Source organism: Cervus elaphus, chromosome 23 (assembly GCF_910594005.1).
Source record: "Cervus elaphus chromosome 23, mCerEla1.1, whole genome shotgun sequence".
In the NCBI taxonomy this organism is placed as follows: domain Eukaryota; kingdom Metazoa; phylum Chordata; class Mammalia; order Artiodactyla; family Cervidae; genus Cervus; species Cervus elaphus.
Genome location: NC_057837.1, coordinates 80,551,380 through 80,572,956, shown reverse-complemented (window position 1 = coordinate 80,572,956; position 21,577 = coordinate 80,551,380). Strand labels below are relative to the sequence as shown.

Below are 21,577 nucleotides of genomic sequence, written 5' to 3'. Positions count from 1 at the left end.
CAGTGCCAGGCTCTGTCTCCAGAGCAGCACACCACCTTCGGTTGCCTGCTTTCCGGCACCCGCGGGCCTCAGGGAGGGATGTTTGCCTGACCGGAGGCTGTGGGGGGTGAGATGCTGTTCCTCCCCCTTCGGTGGTGTTCCAGAAAGAATGAAGGTGAAAGGCAGGCAGAACTGCACGACCTCACAGAACGTGTTTTCCCGGCTTTCCCCAGGCCCCGTGGTCACTGGGGAAGGGAGCGAGCTGCCCGGTCAGCCCGAGTGGACGCAGCCGGTGAGGGCAGGACGCTCGTGGTGCCAGGGAGGCGTCCGCACAAGAGCAATCGGGAGCTCGGGTTCCCCTGGAGAGGCGAGGCCAGCCCGGATCCAGGAAGAGAACCTGCTCCTCCAGGGCGGTCCAGGAGGGGCGGCTCCACCCAGGCTTGTGTTTGCCTGCTCTGTGTATTCAGCCAGCGGGCTCCGGACGAGGAAGCAAAGGGCAAGGGGCCCGGCTCAGCTGGCAGCCTGGCCCTGGGCAGCGGCAGCTGGACTCACGGCGCTCCACACGGACGCAGCTCCAGGAGGCACCGAGGACAGCAGGCGTTCCCACGGGGCTGGCAGGTAACTGCGTCCAGAGCTCTTCAGCGTGGCCGGAGGGCTTGTTCTTCGTTATTTGTTATTTGCAGATGATGAACTGTAGAAGCCAGAGGCCAGAGAGGGTTGAGCTTGACCCTGCTCTGCCAGTGAGTCACGGAGTGGCGTTGGGTCTGTGAGGGCCTCAGTTTCACCATCTGTGAAATGGACCCAAAGACAGCCCTACCTAAAAGGATACAAGGATTCAGTGATAATGTGGGCAGTGTTGAGTTCACAACAGCAGAAATAACTCCTGTTTGCATGGACCTGTTATGTGTCATTTCAAGTGTAAACTTGGGGGGAAAGTCAGCGGATGGAGGGGTATGGGGGGAAGTCAGCGGATGGAGGTGAATGGGGGGGAAGTCAGCAGATGGAGGGGTATGCTGCATGCTTGGGGGACCACCGTCAGAACTCAGAGCCAGCTTGGAGTCTGTGTCCAGGGGCAGTGCCTAAGGAGGTGAGGGAGACAGGGAGAAGGACTCCCCCAGGGACTTTGGTGAATCTGGCTCTTGACATAAATTCTTATTTAACATTCAAGACCTCCCCTGGAGGCACCTGCAGGGTTCAGATCCCAGCAGCAGACTCCAGAATCTGCACTGCCCTCAGAAATTCCACTTACTGCTGTGAACAGCCCTGGTGATGAGAGACCAGCTGGTCTGGAGCCCTTCTGATGCCCGAGCCAGTCTCAGCCCCGCCACTGACCAGCTGGGCGCCCTGGGGTGGGTGACTTCACTTTCTGAGCTTTAGTGTCTTCATCTGTGAAACAGGCAAGTTAATAGTCTCAAGATCAAAGTGACATCCACGAGAGCTGAGGGGACCCAGGCAGGGGACACCTACTGACGTGCTCAATGAGTATTAGCTCTTATTTTTCTTGTTGTTGTCATCTCCGTGTGACATTAGGAAATGAGGTTGGGGAGGGGTGGGGAGGGACTCCTGGATCCATGGAAGGGAACTGGGCTCCCATCAGAGCCGACTTCAGTGAGATGAGTGAGGCTCTATCCTCTCCTTGGGGGCAGAATTTCAGAGACACCAAAAAAAACTCCATCTTTGAGATAAATTATTTTTTAAAGCAATATTTTTAAAATTTTCAATGAATGCAAAAACATCCACAATGAACCAAGTAACCACATATTTTGTGAAGAATCAGTCCCAGCATTAATTCTGGTGTTTTTAAGATAATATATTATTGAAATATATATATGTGTGTGTGTGTATATATATATATATATAAAATTTATCTTGATGGCTGAGTTTTCTGGTGCCCCCTTAAATTTTGCACCAGGAGGCGTCTGACCCCACTCTCATCATGCCCTGCTAGAGTTGAGCTGCCTTGGAGGCCTGGAGGGAATGGATCCTGGTGTGAGTGTGTGTGCGCGCTCCATCACTCAGTTATGTCCAACTCTTTGCGACCCCATGGACTGTACCCCGCCAGGCTCTTCTGTCCATGGGATTTCCCAGGGAAGAATCCTGGAGAGGGTTGCCATTTCCTTCTCCAGGGGAATCTCTCAGACCCAGGGATTGAACCTGCATCTCCTGCATTGGTAAGCAGATTCTTTACCAATGAGCCACCTGGGAATTCATATAGATCCTTGCTCTGCCCCTAAATAAAAACCAAGGGAGGGCCCTGTGAATATGGTTTTCAGTTGAAGGAGTCCCAAATCAGGGTTGCTGTTTTTTCCCAGAGGGTTCTGAAACTCAGGAAGGGTTGTCTTTGTAGGGAAAGGCATGTGCTTCAGGCTTCTGATGACGATGGGGACGCACAAAGAGGTTTGGGAACGGCCCGGGAGGGCGGCGGGGGCTGCTGCTGCAGGCCCGCCCGAGCCGCTGGCGGCTTAAACATCCGTGGAGGGTCACCGTGTCAGCAGCTTCTCCTGCCGCCCAGAGCTGGGCTGGGCAGCCTGAAGGGTCTGAGTGCCTGAGTCCCATGGAACCAGGTTCAACCTGAGCTCTGCCTCACTAGAACTTTCTGTCTGATCAGGGTTACCTTACACTCCTTCATCCATTAAATCAGGGCACACTCTGTGCAAGCAGGATAGGTGGGGTACCTACCCCCAAGGGGTTTACATTCTTGGGGTGAAGGGCTTGCATCGTCAAGCCGCAGTCTCCTTATCTGCATGATGGGGGAATGACAGGCCGCTGTGAGAGAAAACGGGGAGAGCGTGAGTCGAGTGCCCAGCCCTGGGCAGCTTGCAGGGGCAATGCCGGCAGGCACTCACTCTGAGGCGCCCACCGTACCTGCCCAACCTTGAAGGGGACGCCTCCTTGCATTTTGCGCCCGGACGCCTCTCCTGCCCCGCCCCACTCCTGACCCTGCCGAGCTCATAGTGAGGCTGCGGCTAATGTTGCCTGTTATCACTACCAGCCTAAAGATGTTTGGGGCAACACTCGGGACAAGACACTGAGCTCCGAGCCTTCCAGGAACAGCGATGGTGAAGGATTCCAATAGCAGCACCTCAGTTCCCAGACTGCCTCACACACTCAGTAGCACCCTGATGAGGAGCCCCTCCCCCTGACCCCCACACCGGGGCTCGGGGCGCAGGGCTGGGGGTGCAGAGGACCGGCCTTCAGCCTCTGCACACAGCAGCCCGAGCTCCAGCACGGAGCCGGGGGCCACGGGTGGTGCAGGGCCGTGGGGCCTGGCACATCTGTTCTCTTCACTCACCTCGACCCTGTCTTTGGAGCTGTGGGCAGAGGGCTTGTTCTGCTGGGCATGCCAGCCTGCTCCTGTGGGCACCACCCTCAGGGGTGGTGAGAAGGGCCTCCAGTTTACCTACATTCCACTGCATTGATCAAAGGTGTTTCCGTTTACCCAGTGACTAATTCTGTCATCACTGCGCCCTTTGAGGACCTCCTCCTCCATCTGACAGTCATTTAACTGCCGGCAAGGCTGCTGCAGAAATGCTCTTTCTCTAAGGCAGCTGGTACCACCTTTGGTGTTTGATCTGTTTGGAGAAGGAGGACATTGTTAACTTTTAACTAAATGAAGAGTCAGTGGTGGAAGGGTGGGCGGGGATAAGAGTGTTTAAGGGAAGGAACTTGTAAGGAGTAGTAGCTTAGAGATTGAGGCCACAGGAAATGAATACAGACATTTAACTGCATCATGTGGTAAATATCATTGTATTGGCAACCATATTACAATATATAAATGTATCAAAGTAAAACATGTTGCACCTTAAACTTATAAATGTGACATGTCAAAGTCATTCAGTTAAAACGCTCTAAAATTGATTAATTGATTAATTACATTAAATGAGGCCGCCTGAACACCAGTCACCGGAGTAAAAAAGGAGAAATCCAAAGGAAACTTTCCAGAATGGCGAATTCACTTGTGGGTCAAAACAGAGCTGATGTGATTACAACACTAAGAAGAGAAATAAACAGTAAGAACTAACATTTTTCTCATCTGACTGCTGCCAAGCCCTTGGGCTAAATCTTTACAAAGATTATTGATGACTTTTCAATTTTTTATTCACTTTAGATCTGGCCGTATTCCTTGACTAGTTATGATTTTGATTTCTCATTGCAAAAATAGAAATGCAATAAGTATTTTATAGTGTATGTTGTATTACATTATATGCAAATACTTAATAAAATTTAGCATAACTTATATGGCAGAGGAGACAGTAAGAGTAAGGAAAAGTTTAGAGCTTGAACTGTGGAGCCAGGCTGCTAAGGGTTAAGCCCTGATGCTCCCTCTTACTAGCTGATGATCTGTATTAGTCAGCTCAAGCTGTGTAACAAAACAAACAAACAAACAACCCATAGACTGGGTGACTTGAACAACAGATATTTGTTTTCCCACAACCCAAGAGGCTAATAAATCCAAGATGAAGATCCTAACTAATTCTGGCTTTGGTGGAAGTGCTTTTCCTCGCTTGCAGCCCTCACACCTCTGCCCTCTTGTGGGGTCCTCACATAATAGAGAGAGGAAGCAAGTTCTTGGGTGTCTTCTCTTATAAGGCTGCTAATCCTTAGGATTAGAGCTCCACCCCTATAACTTCCTCTAATCTATCTCTAAATACAGTCATGCTGGGTTAGGGTTTTGACATGTCACTTTGGAGGAGGACATAGTTCAGCTCACAGTATGATCTTAGACCAGGAGTTCAGGCTCTCTGGACTCAGGTGATGCATCTGTAAAATGGGGACAATAAGAATGCCCCCCTCAGGAGTTCCTTACTGGCCTAGTAGTTAGGACTTGTCACCATCACTACCATGCCCTGGGTTCGATCCTGGGTCAGGAAACAAATCCTGCATGCCACATGGACAGTTTGGCCCCCCCAAAAAAGAGTGCTTTGAAAGGGTTGCAAACATTTTCAGGTTCCCTGAGCTGGCTGTGATTTGTGGACCTTTAAAGCCAAAGCCCTTCCTCTCTCTGAGAATCCGGACCCTGGTTCCACGTACCAGGGGAGTCAGCATCTGGGGGAGTCCCTGGCCCAAGTGAACCTTACTCCCCCAAAATGTCCAGGATGGCACCTCTTAGCCCTTGCCGTCGTGGAAGTCACCTGGAGATCTCGAAAATATTCTGATGCCCAGGCCCCAGCCAGGGGTTCTGATGGAATGGGTCTGGCGGGGGCCTGGACACGGGGACTAAAATCTCCCATGGGGATTGGAATGTGTAACAGTTTGAAGACTGGCCTCAGTAACAGAGGTGGGAAAAGGAGAAGTAAGGAGACTTTCTCATCTGAATGACCCCCAGCCAAAGACTTGGCCCACGTTCTCCGAATACTAGGCCCTTGAGTCTAATTTCAAAAACAAACCTCTCTGCCATATGGAGACTTGTGTTTAATGTCAGATTTAAGGACATTCATAAGAACAAAACAATGCACACCATCAGGTCACGAAAGGGCATTTTGATGTCACCTTCATTTTTTTTTTTTCCAAAATAAAAACCTAGCTCTTTCAAAGAATGTTTTTCTTGATGGAAAAAAATGCATCACCTGATTTATTCTTCTCCTCTGTTGGAGACTGGAGGAAACTTCATCACAGACAGGAATGGTCCAGTCTGGACCACTTGCAGCCTCAGTTTTGCCATCTGCTAAATGGGGATAAAAAGGGTTCCTGCCTCACAGAGTCCCTGACATGGCTTTCATGGTGACCAACTCATCCTGGTTTGCCTGGGCTTTCCTGGCTAAAACAGGATGGCTCTGCCTCCCCAGAATGTCCTCATCCCCAGGACAACCTGGGTGCTGCTCTCCAACCCAGTCCCCCATACCTGTGTGCATTTGCTAAAAATACAGATCCAGGATCCCTAGCTGACTGTGTGAGATGATCACGGAAATCAGCAGTGCTGCCAAGTTCTTTAGCCGATTGTATCAGACGACTCTGAAAGTATCAGTGGGGATCATGGTGACACTTCTAACCATGAAGATCAGCTTCAGGGTACACCTTCACTGCGTGCCACACCCTGTTCGGGGCAGCTTCTGTCTACTGGTGCCTTGACCTCTCACAGCAGCCTCTTGAGTGTGTGCCCTTATTATCCCCATTTTACAGAAGGGGAAACTGAGGCCCCGTGAGGCTGGGTAACTTGCCCGCTGTCACTCATTCAGTGGGCGGCTGGGTGGGGACTCCCGCCTGGGTGTTTAGTCCCCAGAGCCCGCGCCCTTATTTGACTGCACTGCTCTCCACCTAGAGGTCTCAGCGCTGGCACGTCCCCACTCGGGTGTGATCAACGTTACCGCCTCATTGGCTGTACCGTCTTTGGGGCGGGCGTCCCTGGTGGCCTCAGCTGGTAAAGAATCTGCCTGCAGTGTGGGAGACGCAGGTTCGATCCCTGGATCAGGAGGATCCCCTGGAGGAGGGCATGGCAGCCCACTCCAGTGTCTTGCCTGGAGGATCCCATGGACAGAGGAGCCTGGCGGGCTGCAGTCCATGGGGTCGCGCAGAGTCGGAAGACGACTGAGCGACTAAAAACAGCAGCATCTTTGGGGCACAAAAGGACGTGCCATGGTCTTGCGGACCTTTAACGGAAGGCTTAACCGCTAAACGTGAAAGCATTTCCTTTGATGTCCCCGGACATTTTGACCTCACTGGGGGGCTGCCGTCCGTGGGGTCGCGGGGTCGGACAGGACCGAGCACACGCGCTGCAGGCCCAGTGTGTTTGTTTCGGCCAATACTGACATTGACCGATAGGTGGCAGTAACCCTTTGTTTTCGGCTCATGGAAATCTGGCCTCTCGCAAAATTTGAAAGGCGGAAGCAATTTCACAACAAGTATGTTGTAACTGCTGGCGGAAACCAATGTTATCTGAGTCCAGGTTGTCCCCGCAAAAGACGTGCAAGTGGGTTTTCCTTCTTTCAGGCCATTTGGCCTTGACACTGCCTGAGAGGCACCTTAAAACCTGCAATGGTCAGGATACGGAACCCAAACTCTTGCGGGTTGAAAGTTTCTCTCCTATCTGCACACCTGACACCTCTCTCAGGGCAAAGATGTTTTTATAACCTCAAACATTTTTATTGAAGTTAGCTCCCAAATTGAATTAAATGTAAATTGAATAATAGGAGCTTTGAAAGTTTGTAAGCCCAATGGTAAGTTATTTTTAATTTTGTAAAAAGCTAGATTTAGATGGAGACATCATCTACTGTGTATACATTTTTTGCAAGTGCCCTTGGTCGAGGCGTTTAACCTATGAATTTCCGTTTTCTCATCTGTAAAATTAGAATGATGATACTTCTGCCTTGTTCCTCTCCGCTGCTGCCCCTGACCTCGGGCGTGGGGTAGCTCCTCTCAGCCAGCGCCTCTGAGAGGATAACCTCAGATATGCAGATGACACCACCCTTATGGCAGAAAGTGAAGAGGAACTGAAAAGCCTCTTGATGAAAGTGAAAGAGGAGAGTGAAAAAGTTGGCTTAAAGCTCAACATTCAGAAAACTAAGATCATGGCATCTGGTCCCATCACTTCATGGGAAATAGATGGGGAAACAGTGGAAACAGTGGCTGACTTTATTTTGGGGGGTTCCAAAATCATGGCAGATGATGATTGCAGCCATGAAATTAAAAGACACTTACTCCTTGGAAGGAAAGTTATGACCAACCTAGACAGCATATGAAAAAGCAGAGACATCACTTTGCCAACAAAGGTCCATCTAGTCAAGGCTATGGTTTAGTCAGTGGTCATGTATGGATGTGAGGGTTGGACTATAACGAAAGCTGAGCACCGAAGAACTGATGCTTTTGAACTGTGGTGTTGGAGAAGACTCTTGAGAGCCCCTTGGACTGCAAGGAGATCCAACCAGTCCATCCTAAAGCAGATCAGTCCTGGGTGTTCATTGGAAGGACTGATGCTGAAGCTGAAACTCCAATACTTTGGCCACCTCATGTGAAGAATTGACTCATTGGAAAAGTCCCTGATGCTGGGAGGGATTGGGGGCAGGAGGAGAAGGGGACGACTGAGGATGAGATGGTTAGATGGCATCACCGACTCAATGGACATGGGTTTGGGTAAATTCCAGGAGCTGGTGATGGACAAGGAGGCCTGGCGTGCTGCGGTTCATGGGGTCGCAAAGAGTCGGACACGACTGAGCAACTGAACTGAACTGACATGCCTTGTTGGTTTGCTGTGAGGAGTGAACTCATTTATGGCACATGGAGCTCTCAGGACAGTTTCCCAGCAGGTGATGAGCACTCACCAAATTTGTTATTATTATTATATTGGGGCATCCCTGGTGGCTCAGCAGTAAATGATCCGCCTGCCAAAGCAGAAGACACAGGTTGATGCCTGAGTCAGGAAGATCCCCTGGAGGAGGTCATGGCAACCCACTCCCGTGTCCTTGCCTGGAGAATCCCATGGACAGAGGAGCCTGGTGGGCTACAGTCCATAGGTTCACAAAGAGTCAGACATGACTGAGTGACTAACACATGACTTAGCAACTAAACCGTAATATTATTATTATTAATATTCAGTTCAGTTCAGTCGCTCAGTCATGTCTGACTCTTTGCAACCCCATGCATCGCAGCACGCCAGGCCTCCCTGTCCATCACCAACTCCCGGAGTTTACTCAAACTCATGACCATCGAGTCGGTGATGCCATCCAGCCATCTCATCCTCTGTCATCCCCTTCTCCTCCTGCCCTCAATCCCTCCCAGCATCAGGGTGTTTTCAGATGAGTCAGCTCTTCTCATCAGGTGGCCAAAGTATTGGAGTTTCAGCTTCAGCATCAGTCCTTCCAATGAACACCCAGGACTGATCTCCTTTAGGATGGACTGGTTGGATCTCCTTGCAGTCCAAGGGACTCTCAAGAGTCTTCTCTAACACCACAGTTCAAAAGCATCAATTCAATACACAGGAGAACTGTACAAAAAAGATCTTCATGACCCAGATAATCATGATGGTGTGATCACTCACCTAGTGCCAGACATCCTGGAATGTGAAGTCAAGTGGGCCTTAGGAAGCATCACTACGAACAAAGCTAGTGGAGGTGATGGAATTCCAGTTGAGCTATTTCAAATCCTAAAAGATGATGCTGTGAAAGTGCTGCACTCAATATGCCAGCAAATTTGGAAAACTCAGCAGTGGCCACAGAACTGGAAAAGGTCAGTTTTCACTTCAATCCCTAAGAAAGGCAATCCCAAAGAATGCTCAAACTACCGCACAATTGCACTCATCTCACACGCTAGTAAAGTAATGTTCAAAATTCTCCAAGCCAGGCTTCAGCAATACATGAACCATGAACTTCCATATGTTCAAGCTGGCTTTAGAAAAGGCAGAGGAGCCAGAGATCAAATTGCCAACATTCACTGGATCATCAAAAAAGCAAGAGCGTTCCAGAAAAACATCTATTTCTGCTTTATTGACTATCCCAAAGCCTTTGAGTGTGTGGATCACAATAAACTGTGGAAAATTCTGAAAGAGATGGGAATACCAGACCACCTGACTTGCATCTTGAGAAACCTATATGCAGGTCAGGAAGCAAGTTAGAATTGGACATGGAATAACAGACTGATTCCAAATAGGAAAAGGAGTACGTCTAGGCTGTATATTGTCACTCTGCTTATTTAACTTATATGCAGAGTACATCATGAGAAATGCTGAGCTGGAAGAAGCACAAGCTGGAATCAAGATTGCCAGGAGAAATATCAATAACCTCAGATATGCAGATGACACCACCCTTATGGCAGAAAGTGAAGAGGAACTAAAGAGCCTGTTGATGAAAGTGAAAGAGGAGAGTGAAAAAGTTGGCTTAAAGCTCAACATTCAGAAAACAAAGATCATGGCATCTGGTCCCATCACTTCATGGGAAATAGATGGGGAAACAGTGGAAACAGCGTCAGACTTTATTTTTTGGGGCTCCAAAATCACTGCAGATGGTGACTGCAGCCATGAAACTAAAAGACGCTTTCTCCTTGGAAGGAAAGTTATGACCAACCTAGACAGCATATGAAAAAGCAGAGACATCACTTTGCCAGCAAAGATCCGTCTGGTCAAGGCCATTATTAATATCACCGTCTTTCAAACATGATGTTATTTACTGAAGCTGCGCTGGGTGCCTCTGTAGCTGTGTGAAGCATTTCTCAGGTTCCCCGGAGGGGCCTGCTCTCCAGGTGGGGCGCACGCACTTCTCACTGCAGTGGCTCCTCGTGATGCAGAGCTTGGGCTCTCGGGGGTGAGGGCTCCAGGAGCTGCAGCCCGTGAGCTCGGGAGTTGATGCTCCCCGGCCCTAAAGCCTAGGCTGCAGCAGCTGTGGGGCTCGGGCTTAGCTGCTCCGTGGCACGTGGGACCTTCCTGGCCCAGGGATCAGATCTGTGTCTCCTGCACCGGCAGGCGGGTTCTCTACCACTGAGCCGCCAGAGAAGCTCCTACTATTACTGTCTCATCATTACTATGGTTGCTAGAGTTGTCATTATTTTTATACACAGTGGGTTCAGTTCCTGGTCAGTCTTAATTTGGGCAACACTTAATCTCTCAGCTGCTTCAATCTCATTGTTTGCAAAATGAGTATATGTTACCGAGGCTGATGTTAAGCAAAACCTATAAACTTTCTAGAAAAGGCCAGACAATAAATATCTTAGGCTTTGCAGGCCATATGGTCTCTATTGAAACTCCTCAACTCTGCCTCAGTCCATGAAAGCAGCTGTAGGTAGACTATAGATAAATGAATGGGCATGGCTGTCTTCCAAAAGAATTTTATTTATGGATACCACAATTTGAATTTCATATAATTCTCATGTGTCACAATCTATGATTCTTCTGATTTTTTTCCCCAACCCTTTATAAGTGTAAAACCCATTCTTAGCACATAGGCCAGCCTAAAACAGGCGGCGGACTGGATTTGTTCCCCAGCTGTCATTTGCTGACCCTGGCCTTGAATATGCAGTATTATTTTCATAGTATCCCATTTATAGATGAAGTGATGGCCTATTGGGAGTGTGGATATCTTGGATTTTATAAATAAAAAATATTGCAACATAACAGGGGTCCTGTATGTTTTAGCACTGCTCAGCTTTATTACCTGTTGTAATGCCCTGTTGTTATTTTATATATAAAATCCCAATTCTGATATCTACCAGGTTCCCCCAAGAAAGCCCTTTTATGGCCTCCCAAATTTCTGATTACTCAAGCCTCCTCCCATGGAAATCCTTGGAGATGCATTGACTGCGTTTGGCCAGGAATTAAAACCCCTGGCTATTATTCCAAGAGTCAGGAGCCAGGTCTTTGGAGAAGGGCTACATTGGAATCACTTATGTGCGTGAAAAAAGCAGCTTTTAACTAGTAAGGCAGCTTAGAGGGACTGAAAGAGCCGCACCTCTGGAAGCAGACATCCTCTGGGTCAAGACCTCACGCGGCCTTTCTCCGGATGTGTGCGTTCGGGAGGCTCGATCCCCTCCTTTCCACGGGGAAGGGAATTCTGTGGGGACGTTCAGAGGCTGGGGCACAGGCAGCCCGTGCAGGCGTCTCCCTCTGCCGTCTCTAGCCAGCTGACCTTTGGAAAGTGACTTTACCTCCTTGTGACTCAGCTTCCTCTCGGCTAGAGTGACATGATGGTGACCCCCGTTTCACGCGGGCGTGCAGGGCCACACGAGACGGCCCAGGACGCACTCTTGGAAAACAGTGTTTGGAGCTGAGGACGTGTGGACAGCTGTGAACTATCGTCATCAGTGCTGTCACGAGGCTCTAGAAGGGTTTAGGGCCTAGTTCAGTGCTGCGGGGTGAGGGATTGTTACTAATAATTATTCCCTCCACTCAACTAATAAGTAATCATTTGACACCTGATCAGTGCAGACGCAGTGCTGAGATATAATGGTGGGTAAAGAGAGACAGTCCCTGCCCTCATGGTGCTTACAGCTAATGGGGAGGGGAGATGGAAGATAAATGTTCTGCATTGCCCTCAGAGTTAAGTCTGGATCAGTTGTACTTCATCCCAGAACCATCCTATCCAGCGCTGCCGCTTCCTGCCCTCTTGTGTGCCCCCTTTAATGTTCATATATAATAATAGACATATTACATATTACGTTTTTGTTCATAGCCTTGAACCCTATGTGTTTGGATTAACAAACACTTCTATACTGCTCATGAAGAGTCATGCATCGTTCTAACCACTTCACAAGCATTAACTCATTGTGTACTTGTAGCGGCCCTCTGAGGCACAGAGAGGCTAATTAACTCATCCAAGGACACACAGCAGTGAGGGGCAGGGAGAGCCTTCAAGCCCAGGTTGTCCCGTTCCGGGTCTATGCTCAACACCACTGCACGTGCTGCCTTGAGCTATGGGACGTGGCTTGATTTGTGTATTTACTGTCTCTTTGTTATTCTCCGTCCACCCAACAGATTTCAACTCCATGAAGTCAAAGGGGCTCATCTGTTTAATTCATGTCTGCTTCAGCATATGGCGCAGGGCTGGTGTTCAGTGTACATTTGTTGAATCAATAAATGAATGAAATATAGCCAAATAGAGATATAATTACACATAGTGCTAAGTGCTATGAAAAAATGCCTGTGCTACAAGAGGTTTTAACATAGGATTTAATTTAGTTTGAGGATCAGAGACTATTGAAAATTATATGTGTCATTTTAACTGTCCCTATTCTAAAATCTCCTTGATCTAATAGCTGCGACTGGCCAAGAAGGAAGAAAATTATATCTACGTGGAATATGCTTTTCATATGATAACATTCCCCCAGAAATGAAAAGCAGTTGAAAATTGGGACTGCATTTTAAAGAAATTTTAGGGGTCTTCCCTAGCAGCTCAGCGGTAAAGAACCCGCCTGCCAATGCAGGGAACGCAAGTTCCATCCCTGGTCCAGGAAGATCCCGCACGCCCCAGAGCAGCTGCGCCTGTGTGCCGCAACTACGGAGCCTGCCCAGAGACAGGGGGCTGAACGTACCCGGCCCACGAGCTGCTGACGCCTGCGTGCCCCAGAGCCCACGCTTCCCACACGAGAAGTCACTGCAGGGAGGAGCCGGGGCATCACAGCTGGAGGACAGCCCGTGCAGCAACAGAGACCCAGCAGAGCCTAAAACAAATAATGAAATTGTGAGAAAGTTGATGGGCGTGTAGCTGCTCTACAATGTCGTGTTCCCTCCTGCTGTGCAGGAGGGAATCAGTCACACACACACATGTATCTACTCTTTTTCAGGTCCCCAAACTCTATTCTGGAGAAGGAAACTGCAACCCACTCCAGTATTCTTGCCTGGAGAATCCCATGGACAGAGGAGCCTGGCGGGCTATAGTCCATGAGGTTGCAAGAGTTGGACACGACTTAGCGACTAAACTACCCAAATCTTTATTACACTTTTTTTTTTTCCCCCACACCACACAGCTTGTGGGATCTTAGCTCCCCAACCAGGGATGGAATCTGTGCCCCCTGCACCTCAAGTGTGGAGTTCTAACCACTGGACCACCAGTGAAGCTCCTGCGTTTGACTTTAGTTCTGTTGAATTCATGAGCCCCAAATCTTCCCTCATTCCTCAAAACAGACATGAGCAATTGGTCTCCCTGGTGCTTGTGATAATACTCCCACAGTGACTGGGCAGGTCTCTGCATCTTAGTTTTATAGGCAGAAGTGAGACTCCCATTTCTCTTGGGTTTTAATTTTCCCTGTGTCTCTCTCTTCTTCTCTGTTGCAGGAACAATGGGTAACCAAATGAGTGTTCCCCAAAGAGTTGAAGACCAAGAGAATGACCCGGAAGCAGACACTCACAAGGTGGTGTCCTTACAGTCCCTGCGTCATTAGCTATTGGTCGGGAGGGTCGGGATGACGGCAGAAGGAGGAGCCTGCCCAGGGCTCCTCAGGGCAAGCTATGCGGCCGCTGCTGCTCTGGGGGGTTGCTCAGTGGGACGCAAACCTTCAGACCCCACCGAGGAGCTGTTAAAAATGGAGGCTCTTAGGGCCCCACTCAAGGCCCAGGGAACAAGAAATCGCAGGGATGGGGGCCCATGGAACCTGAGTCTCCATGGTGATGATTCCCATCCATCCGATGTACAGGTGCAGGTGGGTCTGGACCGGTGGTTCTCAACCGTGGGTGGTTCTGCCTCGCCACCGGCAATATCTGGAGATGTTTCTTGGTCATCACAACTCTGGTATCCAGGGAACTTCCAAACACAAGCTTCTTTTAAACAAAACCGTTACAAAAATATAAAGTAAAGAAAAGTCTTCCAAAAGATGGGTATTTAGTCTCTTAGCTTTTTTTTCTCTCTCTGCACTTATTAACATATATTACACTACTAATAGTGTTAGCAAAATAAGGTGAGATACGCAGAGTACTTAGCGTATAATCAATATTAAGTTAACGCCAACTACGAGCGGTATCATTTATTACGAAAATGACATCGGGTAACACATTCTTTTTTGCAATCTTTTTTCTTTCCATGTGAGTATATCTGTATGTGTATATATATGTACATATATGCCTACATATATGTGTGTAGTCTTTTTAAATGTCAGCAATAAATAACAGAAGAGAAAATAATCCAGCAGTGACCTAAAATTGGAAAGGGGTCTCAACAGCTCGATGGAGGGGGTGGGCGTGGAACAGAAAAATAGCAAAGGGCAACTTCCTGAATCTGAGGAGAGTGTGGCCTGGAGGCTGTGCCCGCGTGCGGGACCCTGGGGTGTGGTTAACCGCCCAGCCCGACACGCTCTTGTCCCCTCACCAGTCGCACCAGCGCCCCCGTTTGCCCGGGAGTCCCACCTGTGCGGAGGGGTCTGTCCTGCCCGGGCTCGCGGGGCTGGCTGAACGCAGGCATAGACCATGCAGAGCTCTCGTCAGCCCGGGAATCCAGTGCTTTAGATCAGGGTTTTCGTTTCACTGAGGCGTGATAGAAAGCGGGGTGGTTTCTAGAAGTGGAGACTTTATTTTGTGAGGTGCCCCTGTGGCCTTGAGTTTCTTTCCTGAGTTTTTCTGATTTTTCTCATCCAAGACTTGTCTAATATTGCCACACGTTCTGTTCCAGGCCGCGTCTGGGGACGCGTGTGGTCAAAACGGCCTGCCGGTCATGATATCCGCCCGCCCGGTGCAACCCTACGAGGAAGGTGAGTGTCCCGGCGGACTACTCGTCCTGGGGGTGGAGACGCGGGCGGGGAAGGGCTGCTGGCCCTGCTGATGGCGAAACAGATGCCGGCGCTGAAGCCGCGTGGAAGGCACGCGTGTCGTTCCTGGGCCTGCAAACGCAGCTCCGCAGGGCGGACGGCTTACGCAACGGGAATGTACCGTCTCACCGTGTTGGGGCTGGAAGTTGGAACTCAGGGTGTAGGCAAGGTCGGGATCGTCTGAGAGATCTGTGTGTGAAAAAATCCGTTCCCTGGGGCCTTCCCTGGTGGTCCAGTAGTTAAGACTTCACCTTCCAACACAGAGGTGGCAGGTTCATCCCTGGTCGGGGAGCTAAGACTCCCCCATGCCTCATGACCAAAAAACCAAAACAAAAAACAGAAGCAATATTGTAACAAATTCAATAAAGACTTAAAAAATTGGTCCACATCAAACAAAAAAGTCTTTTTAAATAAAAAGGACTGTCCCCTGCCTCTGCTCTGACTCCTGGTGGCCTCAGACACTCTTTGGCTTTGACGCAGCACTCCTCCTTGGTTTCCCAGCATCTTCCTTCTATGAGCATCTGTCTCTGGGTCCAAGCCTCTCCCTTTTGTACGGACACAGGGACGTGGGGTTGGGCACAGCCCCAGCCTCGTCTTAACTTGGTCCTCTGCAGAGACCCTGTTTCCAAGTGAGGTCGTAGGAACTCCATCGTCTCAGCAATTCAGCTCTTAACAGTACTCGTCTCTCTTGGGTGTGTGTGATGTCTGGAAGAGTCTGAGGATTTACGGCAATAAGTGAAAAGCAACAGAATAGAAACACTGGGAGCCAGGTCTCTTTGGAGTCCAGCAGACCAAAGTTAAAACCCCTGCCCTGCAACTTACTGGCTGTGGGACCTGGAGCAAGTCATGTGGCTTTCTAAGCCTCAGTTTTCCCATCTGTAAAGTGGGGATAATGATACCTATCTCATGGAATTGCTGAGAGGACTCAAGGTGATCCTTCACCAAGTATTTTACTTATTACCGAGCACTTTGGAATTCCAAAGAAACAAGTGAAATATAGAAGACAGCAGAGGGCAGTGTTGAAACTGGAAAATGTACTTATCTATTTGATTTTATTCTGGAGTATAAGGCTATTAGGGCTTCCCTGGTGGCTCAGTGGTAAAGAATCTGCCAGTGCAGGAGAGGCAGGAGATGCGGGTTTGATCCCTGGGTCAGGAAGATCCCTGGAGAAGGAAATGGCAATCCACTCCAATATTCTTGCCTGGGAAATTCCATAGACAGGAGTCTGGTGGGCTACAGTCCACGGGGTCACACAGAATCGGACACGACTGAGCGACTAAACAACAACAAGGCTATAAATTCCAAGCATCAGAAGTGACTGAGTTCTACTGTGTAAAAATACCAATAAATTCTATAAGAGTCAGGGTATCCCAGTGGTTGAGGGTAAGAACTCTGGAATCAAACTGCTGGTTTTGCCACCTACCAGCTGTGTGACCTTGAGCCAGTTACTTAGCCTCTCTGAACCTCGGCTTCCTTGTCCCAGAAGTGGGATAAAAACAGTGACTACAAGCTAAGTCTCAGATATGATAAAAGCACACATTTCCGTGGCCCGTGGTGAGTGCTCCGTACGTGTTAGCTTTATGACTCCACGACGGTTGTGGCTGCTGTCATTTGCATGAGCTCTGGGCTTCACTGAACAGTGAGATGAATCACAGCCCTGCTTCCAGAAGCTTTAGAATTTCCTCATGTGAGAGAAGAAACTGCTCTGTCTCCCCTGTCCACGCTCTGCTGCTCACACCACATCTGACGGCAGTTGTGTGGGTTTTCCATACCAAGGGGTTCTGTGACACCAGCTGGGTGTCCCACAGTTCGGTTCAGTTCTGACACCGTTTACCAAGAGTTAGCATCGGCTCCCACCGGTTATGGGCTCAGTATCATAAGACTACCTCCCACTAAAGTTGCCGATGGCAAGTGGGGAGTCCCCAGGTTACCCACAACGTCTGTCCTGCTCGGCCACAGACCAGAGGTTCCCACGACTGCCCCCTCAGGTGCAATCATTTGCCAGAACGGCTCACAGGGCACCGGAGAGCGATGTGCTTGCTAGACGGTCGCTGCTCAGTCCTGTCCAATCCTCTGCGGCCCCCTGGACTGAGGTCCCCCAGGCTCCTGTCTATGGCACTTCCCAGGCCAGAATACTGGACTGGGTTGCCGTTCCCTTCTCCAGGGGATCTTGCCGACCCAGGGATTGCACCCATGTCTCCTGCATTGGCAGGCAGATTCTTTACGCTCAGCCACCAGGGAAGCCCCTTACTAGGTCACCAGTTTATTCTAAGAGGATACAACTCAGCGACGACGGCAGATGGAGGAGGTGATGGGGAGGCGGGGGAGGGGACCCTGGGGGCAGGGGAGCGTCCGTGCTTTCTCTGGACAAGCCACGGTCCAGAACCTCCCCCTGCTCATCAACCCGGAAGCAGTCTGAACCCTGTTCTTCAGAGACGTTTGCGAAGGCTTCATTACGGAGGCGCGCTTGATTAAATCGCTGGCTATTGATGCTGGAGCTCAGTTTTCAGCCACTCTCCCCTCCTGCAAGACTGGCCGGGGTGGTGAAGCTGAAATCCTAGCCCTCTGATCGCATGTCTTATTTCTCTGGCAACCGGGGCCCCATCCTTAGAGGGGCTTTTCCAAAGTCACCTCATTAACATAAACTCAGATGTGGTTAAAAGGGGCTGGCTTGTCATCAATAACAAAAGTCATCTTCTTGGCTCAAATATAAGTTTGAGGAGCTCTGTGCCAGGAACAGGGATGAAGACCAAATATATATTTCTTATTATATGATGTCCCAGTATCTTACCTAGGTTGCTTATTAAAAGCGTAGGTGCCCAGGTCCCATCTTTCCAGAATACCCTCTGCTTGAGCCCTGGGGGTCTGAACTGCTGAACTTTTTCTAGAGGGTTCAGAGGCACAGGCAGGATTGGCAACCACAGGATGAGATAAAGTCACAAGTCTCTTCCTGCCTTTCAACCTGTGAGTCAGATGTCTGCTTTGATGTGCGTGGAATGGACTGAACCCACAGCAGCAGCTTCGGTGAGAGGGGTGTGAAGCTGGCTGCTGAGATGCACACACTTGGAAAGCAGAGTCGTATCGTTTTTATAACGTGCAAACTGTCGACGTTCTCGACGGATCCAGAGGCCCTGACAATGTAATGTGTCCTACGGAAACGGTTTTCTTTGTTGTCATTCAGTCACTGTTGTTGTTGAGGTTGTGCCTCTATTTTTTTGGACCCTATTTTTAATATGGGGCACAAGGGTGAGGAGAGTGTCAGACGGAAGAACATGGGAACAAAACGTTGGAAATCGAGACAGTCCCCTCTCTTGTTCTCTCCCTCTCCTTTTATCTCCCCCCTTCCTTAGTTTCCTCTCCGCTCCTTTATATATATATAAAATAATATATATTATAATATGTTATATTTAATGTATAATATATATATACACAATGTGTATATATATATATACTTTATAATATATAATATACATATAATTGGCAGGTCTTCCTGGGAAGAGGAAAATGGGTAATAGAAATATAGGGAACAATCTGGGACAGTGTGTTGCAGTGGATACCTGCATACACAGGAAAAAAAATCTCGTTTGAGTGACCCGTGGGATGGTTGCACCAGCTTTCGCGTGATGCAGCCTTGCATCGGCACCCACTGAAGAATCTGTAGCAAGTTTAAGTTAATCCTCTGAAGCCAAAACCTCCGCCTGCCTCCACTGACAATGCGCCCTCTGGAACTCACTTTGGAGTGATTATCCGTTTTAGCTGGGAAGGCAGCTTATCATCCTTGTGCTGTTTTCTCCGGGTTATTATCACTTTCAGTGCAGTTTTTAAAGGGCTACAAAAGTGGGTGATTTTCTTTTTGTCCTTTGGACAAAATTCTCTGGCCATGCCTTTCGATGCATGTTTGTGTCCGTCTGGTGCATGCGTGTATGTATGCACATAGAGAAACTCAGGCTTCCCTGGTGAGTCCGTGGTAAGAGTCTGCCTGCCAAAGCAGGAGACCCAGCTTCAATCCCTGGGTTGGGAATTCCCCTGGAGGAGGACATGGCAACCCACTCCAGTGTTCTTGCCTGAAAAATCCCATGGACAGAGAGCCTGGTGAGCTACAGTCCGTGGAGTCACAAAGAGTTGGGCATGACTGAGCGACTGAACAACAGAGAAAAGTGACCGGAAGAATAGATAAATGGGACCCTGAGTGACCGTTTTCCTTCTTTTCACCTATACCTTTCCTTCCCGTTTTCTCCTGTTAAAGACGTTCACTGCCACTCGGGGACATCTCCCATGAAGACCTATTGAGAAGCAGTGCCTGAGCACACAGCCTAGGCGTTAGGGAGCGGCATCCTGAATGCAAGTCGTGGCTTTGCTCTGTGACCTTAGGCGAGTTGCTGAGCCTCTCTGGTCTCACATCTGTAAAACAGGAATCGTAATAACGGTAGGACAAAGCTTTGAAGATCGTTGGAAAGCTTAAATGAGTTGATATACCTACAGTACTTGGAAGAGTGTCTGACATGTGGTCAACATGTGAGGAAAGTTTATTTTTCTGTTTTGGATTTAATGTTAATAAAGGCCGTCATTCGGGTATGAAGTTAACTGTATTAGCTCCATCTAGATAGCTCTTGCAAGTTTAAAATATAACCTTGAAACTTTTTTTCCCTGCATCCCTTGTACTTTTTCAGTGTTTTACTTATTTGTCTTCCAGACACACTGTGGGAGAGATCAATCAGGCACAACCCTTCTTTAAAACTGATTCATGAAATTGCCTTCTGTTGCCTTGTAGAGGTAAATTTATCTTGCACAGTATTTTTTCTTGGTGAGGGTAAGAGACTAGGGATCTTGATATCAAACCAGCATCAAGGAGTACAAGTCACGTAGATGAGGGACTTCTCGCCAAAGTTTAGCATCATACTTCATCTTCGATAGCAATATCTCAGAAAATCAAAATGCCTGATTTTTATATCTGTATTATATTTCCAGCTTCAGCTGCCAATTTCAGATTCCATTTGAACGTCTTCTTTCGGGGAAAGCTGGTGACGACGCCAGAGCCACGTGCGCCGTGACTTGCTGCTTGCACCGTTTCTTGCACTTTTGGGGCAGAGGCTATGTGTTTGCTCTACCAAAACGTGGTTGTTTAAATTTGTTTCTTCAGTTCTTCCCTCTCTTTTTCCAATACATGTTGATTAGAATTCCAAAGTCGCTAAGGAAGTACTTCCCAAAGAGCTGCGTGTCCTTCAGTAGAGTGGCTGTGTCAATTAGGGCAGATTCACACGATGGTACATCCCTGTGCAGAAGTAGGAATGAACCACATCAAGTACAAAACTATCATGCCAGAACAGGAGGCCAGACGTCCACATCCGAATCTCCAGGGCCTGTGAATATGTCACTTTGCATGTCAAAAGCAGGTTTTGTGATGTGATTAAATTAAGGATCTTGAGGTGGGGAGCTGAGCCTGGATTATTCAGGTAGACCCAGTATAACCACAGGGTCCTTTTAAGAGGGGTATTACCAAAAAAAGAAAAGGGGGGAGGGGTATTACCAAATTGGTTGTAGGCAAAGAGATGTATAGTCATCATTTTGCGGACAAAGGTCGGTCTAGTCAAAGCTATAGTTTTTCCAGTAGTCATGTATGGATGTGAGAGTTGGACTATAAAGAAAGCTGAGTGCCAAAGAATGGATGCTTTTGAACTGTGGTGTTGGAGAAGACTCTTGAGAGTCCCTGGGACTGCAAGGAGATCCAACCAGCCCATCCTAAAGGAGATCAGTCCTGGGTGTTCATTGGAAGGACTGATGCTGAAGCTGACACTCCAGTACTTTGGCCACCTGATGCGAAGAGCTGACTCATTTGAAAAGACCCTGATGCTGGGAGGGATTGAAGGCAAAAGGAGAAGGGGACGACAGAGGATGAGATGTTTGGATGCCATCACCGACTCGATGGACGTGAATTGGAGCAAACTCTGGAAGATGCTGAGGGACAGAGGAGCCTGGTGTGCTGCGGTTCTTGGGGTTAAAAAGTCAGACACGACTTGGCAGCTGCACAGCAGAATCCCCACTTAGGTCCTAGCCAGACGGAGGCCCTCTTCCTCAGTGGGGAAGGTCCTTGTTTCATTCAGATTCACACAATCAGAAAAGAAACTGATGCTGAGCCTGAAACAGCGCAAGTTTTACCCCATGGCCAGAGAATGGAAAAGCAGGGACTTATTTCAAAAATCAACTTCTCAACCTGACTTGGATTGGGACACCATGTATATATGGAAGGTCAAGGCAAAAGGGAGGGAGCTGAGTGAAGAGAGGGGGGAATATTCATGACTCACCCGAGAACAGGGGTGTGACACGCCCAGGACTGGGCTGCAGGCCTTTTCAGGCCTTGTAGACAGTCTTTCAGCTGTTGCCAGGCAACCGTCCACTGTCAGGGTGCTGGTGGTTGTGATGTAAGATACCTGTGTTGTTTTAAGGC

The 21,577-nt window shown here is 48.8% G+C and overlaps 1 protein-coding gene across 7 annotated transcripts in view; it reads left to right on the top strand.

Annotated features, from left to right (window-relative positions):
- The first annotated feature begins 445 nt into the window (after positions 1-445).
- The window catches only part of BCAS1 (brain enriched myelin associated protein 1), a 98,600-nt gene continuing 77,468 nt past the window's right edge, over positions 446-21,577 (top strand). For 5 of the 7 annotated variants that reach the window (XM_043883410.1, XM_043883409.1, XM_043883411.1 and 2 more), the window contains exons 1-3: positions 446-597; positions 13,670-13,746; positions 14,997-15,075. In XM_043883410.1, the coding sequence (XP_043739345.1) occupies positions 13,675-13,746; positions 14,997-15,075 (151 nt within the window). In that variant the 5' untranslated portion in view covers positions 446-597; positions 13,670-13,674. The remainder of the gene's footprint in view (positions 598-13,669; positions 13,747-14,996; positions 15,076-21,577) is intronic. The other 2 variants (XM_043883413.1, XM_043883412.1) reach the window with 1 other exon arrangement.